At 38.2% G+C, this 10,368-nt stretch overlaps 1 protein-coding gene across 1 annotated transcript in view; it reads left to right on the top strand.

Moving 5' to 3' along the window:
- The first annotated feature begins 8,707 nt into the window (after positions 1 to 8,707).
- Positions 8,708 to 10,368, top strand: part of cxcr4b (chemokine (C-X-C motif), receptor 4b) — a 1,979-nt gene continuing 318 nt past the window's right edge. The window contains exons 1-2 of the mRNA XM_058393683.1: positions 8,708 to 8,843; positions 9,301 to 10,368. The exon at positions 9,301 to 10,368 is cut by the window's right edge and continues 318 nt beyond it. Coding sequence (XP_058249666.1) covers positions 8,829 to 8,843; positions 9,301 to 10,359 — 1,074 coding nt within the window. The 5' untranslated portion in view covers positions 8,708 to 8,828 and the 3' untranslated portion in view covers positions 10,360 to 10,368. The remainder of the gene's footprint in view (positions 8,844 to 9,300) is intronic.

Genomic DNA, 10,368 nt, shown 5'->3' with positions numbered 1-10,368 from the left:
CAATCGGCTTCAAATCTCAGAGTTCACGCTAACAAATAAATCGCTAACTAGCCGCTGCGTCATGTAGAAGCATTGCATTCTGGGAGTCAACGTCTCCATGACATAACTTTTGTTTTGTTTTCAGTAGCTAATAATCCTGAACCGTTTTTTTTTCTAAAAAATATTTAATGTTCCTTCACTTTGTAATAATAATAATGCTAATGTTTGTTTAATCATGTACACAATCATATGCAGTATAAGACTCAGTGAAAGAGTTCTAAAAATAGAGCTAAATGGAATTTTTAAAGTAAAATAAATTCAAATGGATTTAGCTGAAGAGAAGAAGAGAGGAGAAATAAATAGACAAAATATCATCAATATAAAATATATAAAATATTTAAATAAATGTATTTAAGTAATATTTTTAAAAATTAAAATTAAATTACAAATTTAAAAAATTATTTGTCTTTTAAAAAGGTTGTTAAAATTGTTTAGAAATAATAAATGAAATGTAAAAAATATATAATAATATTAATTAATTAATTATTTAATTAAATTAATTAATTAAAGAAATAAATAGTGTACTAAATTAAAATTATGTGACCACACTAATTCGGTCAGTTCAGTAATCTTATTAATAATAAATATAATAAATAAATATAGAGGCAGTAACTGACTTTGTGGAAGAAAGATAATACATTTTTACACACTCAGGCTTTCATTTCGAGGCAGAAGTGAAAATCATCAGCCGATAAAGCTGCAGAGTTTCAATAACGTTCCTGTCACACGGGTGAGACGTGACCCCTGACCACGCTTAGGTCAGTAAAACCTCACTGTAGCCGTTACAACAGTACTGAAGAGGAACGAGAGCTGAGGACATTATCATGAAGTCACACTGGAACACTCTTCCCTTTAACAAACACTCGAACTATCCCGAGCCCTGGAGCCTGAGCTGCGGTTTCTTCTGACCTTCAGTCCAGAGACGTAAAGTTTTCACTATCTCTGTTTCACATGTCACCACTTATTATTTTTTTTCTTCTAAAGTTATTTGAGGATGCTGAGGCCTCAAGTACATTCTCTCTCACACACACACACACACACACACACACACACACACACACACCAACTTCCTGTTTTGTGGATGCCCACACACTCACTCACACAGTGTGACTCTTAATTTTCTCTTCCCTGCTCTCACACACGTGTAGAAAACACATGACCGTCCTAAAGGCTAAAAAAAAACCACACAGGCTTCCTCTGGAGATTAGCGTTGCGCAACCAAGAAACCCGCTAATATGAATGCTAATACACGCAGATGTAAAAATGCTGGATTTGGAATTGTAGACATCTGGCAACCTTTGAGGCATATGGTTCAAATTCATGTCTAGACGCTAAGACACATTTTGTGTTAGTTTGCTAATTAGCTAATTAATGTCCTAGCTCCTAGAAAGGCTGGATTACACCAAATAACTTAATCTTAATGCTGCACAAGTTAGCTAGCTCAGGTTACACAGGCTAGCAACAAACAATAAAAATGCTGGATTTGGATTAGAGAAATCTGGCAACCTCTGAGGCGTATGACTCAAATTCATATCCCGACACTAAGATGCTATAATCACATTTTGTATAGTTAGTTTGTATAGTATAGTATTGTATAGTATAGTTTGTATAGTTAGCTAACTCTCTAGTAACTTTCTCTGGCAGAATGGAAAGCAGAGTATCCGTTGATAACATGCAAGACACAAAGCTACTTTGTGTTTTATGCTCTTAATGCTCTACAAGTTAGCTAGCTCAGGTTACACAGGCTAGCAACAAATATAAAAACAAAGCCTGAGGCTAACACTCATTTATCACATTATGTCTTTATAAACAGTGTAAAGACATAGAGACCGGTGAGAATGAGACAGGAAATGTTGAAAATATTAACCTCAGATGTGTTGATAAATTCATGAAAAAAGGCTCACACAAGCTTAAACTATGTTTTAATTTCACGTAGCATCAACTGCTAACTCCTGGATTAAAAACATTAGCGCGGTTGGAATGCAGAGTGATCACACGACCACATTAGGGTTTAGGATTCATAACTGTGAGCTCTGTGAGGTTCTAGAACAATCTCTATTGTGCTGATTAGCATTAGTTGGCTGTTAGCTACTGAATTGGCTACAATAGCTAAATATTTTCTGGTTTCTTTGCTCTTCTGTGCCACAGAATCTGAGCACTTCCTGCTGTCTTGAACTTTTCCTGATGGCTGCTACTTACAAGAATTAAGAGCACTTCGCTCAAGTGTACTCAAACACAAGCGTTTGGGACACTGGATTATCCAATTAGCCCTGAAGAATGAATCATGCTAATCTCGTAAGTGTCTTTGCTAATATAAAGGACTGCCACTGTGTATTTGTTTCATAACGAGGCCTAAGAGCTTTCACTAAGTCTTCAAGTTCGTACTAAATACCCAAACAGGAAGTACTTATCAATGTACAACACCAAGGATTAGCCGAGGATTAACCGAAGCGCTATTGTTAACAACATGCTAATGAACACTTTCGGAAAATAAAATCCTTTAGCCTGGAAGCCTTTTCACCGCGATTCATCCAGAGTCAGAGTCAGTTAGCTAATTCAGAGAATCATTAAAAAATCATTTATGGAGTCATTTTTGTCATGCAGAGAATCGTTTATTATTCAGATTCATTAACAGAGTCATTTAAGGTATTCATTGAGTCATATAGAGATCAATTTAAGCCATTCACATGGTTGTCAAATGAATCGTTTGTTACTCTGACACAGTATAAGAGACGTTTCATTTATTCAGAGAGTCTGTCAGAGAGTCATTTAAATTGTGCTGTGTGTCTCTCTGGATGAATAAATGATTCTTTGAATGACTCTCTGAAGGCTGACATGACTTAAATGATTCTTTTAACGTGTCACTTCAGTGGGTCATTCAGGAAGTGGTTCAGTTATCCGTTTCTGAATCGCTTTTTTTTGTTAAGAATCATTTGTTGTTAAAGAGTCATACCGATAGCCATATAAAGAATTCAGTATTTAGTATTCGTACAGTGAGTCACTTAGCCAATGGACTCTCTGGACACGTAAACAAATCTCTGAACAACTCTCTACAAGACTGACATAACTCACAGAATGACTCTCTGAATGACACGAATCACTCTTGTAGTTCAGAGAGTCAGTTTAGTTCAGTGAGTCATTTATGCCAGGACAGTTCTGTCCAACATGCTCGAAATGAATAAGATTGTTCAGCCACCAGTTAGCTTTCTCAGATACGATGCTAACCGGAGGGTCAGATCTCAGTTACGCGCATGTTGAAGAGCTGTGCTGTTTTGTTTTAGTCACATGAATTTATCACAGCAAAAAAACCACACACACAGAATGCGATGTTAGTCACCACACACACACACAGAGCTGTAGTGAGTGTGAAATATGAAAATAAGTGTGTGTGTGTGTGTGTGTGTGTGGTGACTAACATCGCATTCTTTAACACATTTATTTCTCACTGATCAAGTCCAAACACAGCTACATTCCTGCAGCATTGCACTTTGTGGTTGAAGAGTAAGAAACAGACAGAGGACCACCAGTGTCTCTGACTGCTCTAGATACACACACACACACACACACACACAGAATGATATTTATTAAACATTACAATTTATTCTTGTTTAAAAACTCTGAGCCACTTAGCTTTGTGTTAGCGCTCTGCTACTCTCCTACTAGCATTAATTTTAGATTAGACTAGCCCAGCGAGCTAACTGATTTTATTTCTCATATATACATTACTGCACAGTGAAATTCTTCTGGCTTTATTTGGGTTTCCACCATTAAAACAAACTCGCTCCATCTCCTCTCCTGCTCAGTAATTCCTCAGAGGTGTGTGTGTGTGTGTGTGTGTGTGCGTCTTGTGGAGGGGGGTAATAAGGAGATGGAGAGGGAGGGGGAAGAGATAAAAGGATAAGACAGGTACAGAAAGAGAAAGTTGAGAGAAGGAATGTGGAGACAAGATCAGAATCGTCTCTATCTAATGATCTTCATGCAGTCTACAGAAGTGTGTTCGTGTGTGTGTGTGTGTGTGTGTGCGTGTGTGTGTGTGTGTGTGTGTGTGTGCGTGTGTGTGTGCGTGTGTGTGTGTGTGCGTGTGTGTGTGTGTGTGCGTGTGTGTGTGTGTGTGTGTGTGCGTGCGTGTTATAAATCTCTACATTAAGCTTAACAGAAGTGCCTTAAAGATTTTGTTTACACATTTCACATAATCTTTTTTTTTTAATTATTTAAAAAATAATTTTTTTTGATCATGTTTTATGTAACATTTCGATTTAATTTAATTTTTATTATTTAATTTAATTTAATTAGAAATATTTTAATAGATGTACGTGAGAAAAGTATTTTATAATTGTTTTTCATTATTTGCATTTTTTAAATAATTTTGTTTTATTTATTTTTTTTATTTTTTTTTATTTTATAAAATTCTTTTATTATTACTTCTTTAAATAAATAATATTTTTAAACATTTAATTTACTTTACAAAATTTTGCAAAAAAAAAGTTAATAAACTGATGTTTTTTATTTGCTATGTTTGGCCTTTTTTAGGTATTTAAGTTGATTTAAAAAATCTTTTATTCTTTACTGTTATTATTTTTTTTATATATAAAAATTAACATGTTAAGAATTTAATGCATGTTTACAGTTTCCTTTTTTTAGCTTTTAAATAAATGTTAATAAATATGTATTATAAAATTAAAAATAAATAATTAAAATATTTGAATAGATTTGAGTTTAGTTTGTATGTAATATTTTTAAAGAGTGTATAATACAAAAGAGGATCGATCTTTAATTTATAATATTTAAAATATTCATTTTAATTTTATTTTTAATTGTTAATTGTAAATCATCTGCTTCAGAGTGAGTGATCTAATATAAAAAAATGATTTAATTGTAATTTATGTCACATATTATGGTTTCGGGTTCACTCACTGTTATAGTTTTCAAAAGATAGACAGAGGAAATGTGTGTTTGTGTGTGTGTGTGTGTGTGTGTGTTTGTGTGTGTGTGTGTGTGTGTGTGTGTGTCGAATTAAAGATGCTGAAAGAGAATCAGACAGGTGGAGATGAAAGTGCTGGGAGATAAAAGGTGATCACGTGACTACACTGAAGCCACATCAACACTGTGGGGTTACAGGAAACACCCCCTCATATCATCATCATCATCATCATCTGAGAGGAGTGGAAGCTGACGTGGTTTGAGATGCTTTTCTGCTCACAGAGTTGTCAATTTTTGCCTTCTCCTTACCGTAGCCGTTTGGTCAGTCCGATCTGGTGCTGTTGCTGCTACATGATTGGCTGATTGGATAACTGCATAAACAGGCAGGTGTTCCTAATAAAATGGCCTAGTGGTTACATTAACGTGCATCATAATAATGCTAATAATGATGAGAATGTAGTGTAGAGGAAGAGCTGCAGACTGCAGTGTGTGTGTGTGTGTGTTTCTATACCTGACACTGATAAACCCATCTGTTCCCGTGTCTGACACGTTAATTATAGAAAAAAATGAGACGCTGTGAAAGTAATTATACAAACAAACCTCCTCCTTAGATCTCACACACACACACACACACACACATACTGTCTCTACACTCGAGATGAGATCCCAGCCCCTTCTCTCTCTCTCTCTCTCTCGCTCTCTCTGTCCTTGTGTGTACTTGCTTTATCGCCTTGAACACGTTTCACACGTTTACATCCTGGTCACGCGTGTTAGTGTACATGTTAATGCTTGTGTTACACATTGCACTACACAATGTTGTTTAATGCTGAAACACAAACACACAATCATTTTAAACGCAGTCTCTGAACACTAGTGATGGGAATTATGACTTGGGTTCAGAGAGTCAGTGAAACTGACTCATTGAACGATTCACTGAATCACTGAATCATTTACACGCTCTTTTAATTTTGAATACATATTGCCTCTATTGATGTCACAAAGCGCATCAGCCAATCAGCAGCTGAGTTAAACTACCACACACACACACGCACACACACATTTTCTTTCTTTATAACTATACAGCTATAACTATATAACTATTATTTTTTCTTCCCGTATTTTACAAACTTTATCTCTCTGTCTCTCTAATTATTGGTCTTACTTTTCTTTTTGAAAAGTCACATATTGGTCATTTTTAACCATGATATGGATGTAAATGTGAAGGAATGCATGGGAGGATGATAACTCCTCAGCTATAACACACACACACACACACATAAACACAAAAGCAGATTCCTCTCTGTCATCACGTGTAGAGGCCCGGGTTCTCAGCTCGCCGGTTCTGAGTGTGTGGATCTGTTTCAGCCTTCAGGCTGCAGCTCAGAGGAACACAATAGAGAAGCTGGAGATAGAGGAGGAGGATGGATGATCGTCTCGGCTCTTCGTGTACATCAGCATTGGGAGTGGAGCAGGACGACAGATCGGCTAACTCGTCTAACTCCACACCAGACGGCTCGGATATCAAAGAGCCCCAGACGCCCCCGGCCTCGTGTCTGTCGTGTCACCGTGATGGAGGTCATTAATTCTGATGTAGTGTTCACTTAGTACCCTTCTGTGTTCTTGTGTTTGCCCCCCGGAGGCAGATCTTAACATTTCACACCAACAGAACTGCACTGTTTACTTTACACGCCTCCCCTGTATCGTATTTTCATCTCGGTATAAACAGTAATGATGGGAACGCGATGGGACACCGAAAATAAACAGCACTCTGGGTTGCCAGATTGAACTATTTCAGAGGTGTGATTTCATTCTATCCCAGATAACACAACACAGTAAGCAAGAATATCTGCATTTATCCCACTGTAAAGATGCAGAAATAACAGAGAAATCATTAAAGGAACAAAAATAAAAGAACATGGACGACAATATGACAACACACCCAGTGGAAATAAAACATACAGCAGGATTATAAAGAGTTTCCATCACTGCTTAGATCTCCAGTGTTAGACTACAGTTCCTGGGCTAGAGAATAAAGTTCCTGAACTACAGAATAAATAAAATAAAGGCAAAATCTGCTATGAATTGAACGTGTTCCTGTGTTTCGAAGGACATTACTGTTCATATCAGTGTGTTGGACACCTCAGTGTAGAGATAAACAGGATATTGGGGAGAGTAGAGTAATAACAGCTGTACTACAGAGGCCAGGAGGCTTTTAACACCTGCAGCACTCTGTCCTGAAACAAAGACTGATATGTAAATGAAGCACTGGAGCTATTTTTCTTAAATCTACTATTGTTAAGTACGGATAGTCCATTAATGCCTCTATTATCATGCAGCGTGTGGAGGCTGTGGGCTATCAGCGAGCAGAGCATTTAAAAACCACCCACAGTAAAGTGCTCCTGGTTTAATTTAGCTCACTGTAGAGATCTGAGTAGATAATAATATACACAAGACTACAAATAATTACAATAAATACAAGCCAACTTCATGATTAAATATTAAAAGACCTACACATGACGAAAATGGAAAACCTGGCAACCTGTGTAAATAGAAGCAAACCTAGTGAACACACACATACACAAACACACACACACGTTTTGTTCTTTCCAAAAAATAAACAAATTACCACACAATAATTTGTACCAAATAGTAAATCCATTAAAAATTGATAGGAAACAATTTGGCAACCCTGACGTGTTTTGTTTGTTCTTATTAAACAGTCTGTAAAGAAAACTACACTGATCTTTGGTTTGTCTCTCTATCTAGAGTACAGGACGTTTGTTCTCAGTCCATGGTGTATTACAAATAAATGTACATAATTCTTTTTTTTAAATCGCAGATTAAATTATTCAAATGTCTATTTGATGATTCGCGGTCCAACCTGGCAACCCATAGCTATCGCCTTAAACCCGCCTTTGTGTATGTTGAATTATTATTTCACAATAAGGCGTGAATAGGTCAGTGCACGAGAGTTTTATATCGATTAAACTGAGGACACTGAGGACCTTTTACACATACTAGACTTCTAATGCATCTGGCAACCCAAATTCTATCCTGAATAATGATAATTTTGAGGTTTAGTGATGATTTACAACATTCAAAAGATTCCTGTGTTTATCCTTGATCAGGAATTAAACAATAATATTTCTTCTGGCTTTTAAAACTGAAAATAAATTACCATATTAATGATATTATTTTTTTTTATTATTTTTATTTTTATTATAGCTTTATTTTATTCCGGTGATTATACCGGTACAATCTGGCAACCCTGTGTTCGACCACACCTTGGCGTGGGCAGTTCACTGGATTACTCATCTTTCTTCTACATTCTGTTTTGAAAAGTCATTAATTTTTGTTCGAAATGAAATAGATAAAAATAAATAAAATTATAATCCTGTATGGGTTATGTGTAAATATATATAAAATTTTATCATCACACACACACACACTTCACATAATTTTTTTAAATCTTATTCTGAAAGATAATAAAATTAAAAAAATTAAATGTTCGCTGGTTTAAAGATTTCTACGCCACTGTAATGAAATAAAGGTGTTTTTATTATTTTCTCTGCACGTGTCATGTTACACCTCATTGTAAAGACCATGCTTTCTCTCCTTCACACACACACACACACACACACACACACACACACACACTCTCTCTCCTGTAGGGTTCCTCAAAGCGCCGCTCAAGTCGCCTCAAAATCACTCAGTTTCCGCCCCCTTATGCAAACGAGTGCTATGGGCGTGGCCTGGATTGTATATAAGCTGCATGTGCCGCATGTCAACATGACAGTGTGAAGATCCGAGAGTGTGTGTGTTAGTGTGTGTGAGGTTATGCACAGCGGACTGAGCAGTGTGTGAACATCATGGCTTTCTATGAAGTGAGTTTTTAACATCTGTTTATTTACTCTTTTACTGTTCACGTTACTTCTGTGTGTGTGTGTGTGTGTGTGTCTATGTGTGTGTGTGTGTGTCTATGTGTGTGTGTGTGTGTGTCTATGTGTGTGTGTGTGTGTGTGTGTCTATGTGTGTGTGTGTGTGTCTGTGTGTGTGTCTATGTGTGTGTGTGTGTGTGTCTGTGTGTGTGTGTGTGTGTGTGTGTGTGTGTGTGTGTGTGTGTGTGTGTAGGTTTTCAAACGTGAATAATTCCCGCTCATTTGCCTTTAAATATGCAAATAAAAAAAAAAATTTAAAAAGTTTTTTGTATTCAATTCAAGATTTTTATCTCTGAAGATGTTTTTTTTTATTTATTTGTTGTGAATATGTTCTGTGTATTTTTTTTTCTTCTCCTTCGAGCACTGACCGTAACTGACCTGTGTGTGTGTTTTTTTTAAACAGACCTTCGTGTTCGAGTACGATGGAAACAGCTCTGAAGGATCCGGCTCTATGGATCTGGACGATCTGGAGGTTTGTGATCTGCGGATCAGCCAGGACTTCCAGAAACATTTCCTCCCTGCTGTTTATGGAATCATCTTCCTTTTAGGAATTGTGGGTAATGGACTGGTGGTGGTGGTGATGGGCTTTCAGAAGAAGTCCAAGAACATGACGGATAAATACAGGCTCCATCTTTCGGTGGCCGATCTGTTGTTCGTGTTGACGCTGCCGTTCTATGCCGTGGAGGCTCTGAGCTCGTGGTACTTTGGGAAGTTTATGTGTGTGGCTGTGAACATGATCTACACCGTCAACTTGTACAGCAGCGTCCTCATCCTCGCCTTCATCAGCCTGGACAGATACTTAGCCGTGGTGCGCGCTACGAACAGTCAGCCGACGAGGAGGCTCCTGGCCGAGCGCATGATCTACCTGGGCGTCTGGCTTCCGGCGATGCTCCTGACCATTCCCGATCTGGTCTTTGCTAAAGTCCAGAACGCCGGGGCTAAGGACAACTGCGATCGGGTCTACCCTCACGAAGCCAACATGGTGTGGAAGGTGGTTTTCCGTTTCCAGCATATCCTGGTAGGCTTCATTCTGCCAGGTTTGGTCATCCTGGTCTGCTACTGCATTATCATCTCCAAGCTCTCGAAAGGCTCCAAGGGTCAGTCGCTGAAGAGGAAGGCGCTGAAGACCACCATCATCCTGGTGCTGTGTTTCTTCGTGTGCTGGCTGCCCTACTGCACCGGCATCCTGGTGGACACGCTGGTCATGCTCAACCTGGTGTCAGCCGGATGCTACCTGGAGCAGGGTTTGCAGAAGTGGATCCAAATCACCGAGGCTCTCGCCTACTTCCACTGCTGCCTCAATCCCATCCTCTACGCCTTCCTGGGGGTCCGCTTCAGCAAATCTGCACGGAGCGCCTTGAGCGTCACCAGCAGGTCCAGTCAGAAGTTCCTTACCAAGAAACGAGGACACGTGTCTTCTGTATCCACCGAGTCCGAGTCGTCCAGCGTCCTCTCCAGTTAGCACATCGGA

The sequence above is a fragment of the Hemibagrus wyckioides genome, linkage group LG06, assembly GCF_019097595.1.
Source record: "Hemibagrus wyckioides isolate EC202008001 linkage group LG06, SWU_Hwy_1.0, whole genome shotgun sequence".
NCBI classification, from domain to species: Eukaryota; Metazoa; Chordata; class Actinopteri; order Siluriformes; family Bagridae; genus Hemibagrus; species Hemibagrus wyckioides.
Note: the sequence above shows the minus strand (reverse complement) of the source record. Positions and strands in the feature narration are given on the sequence as shown.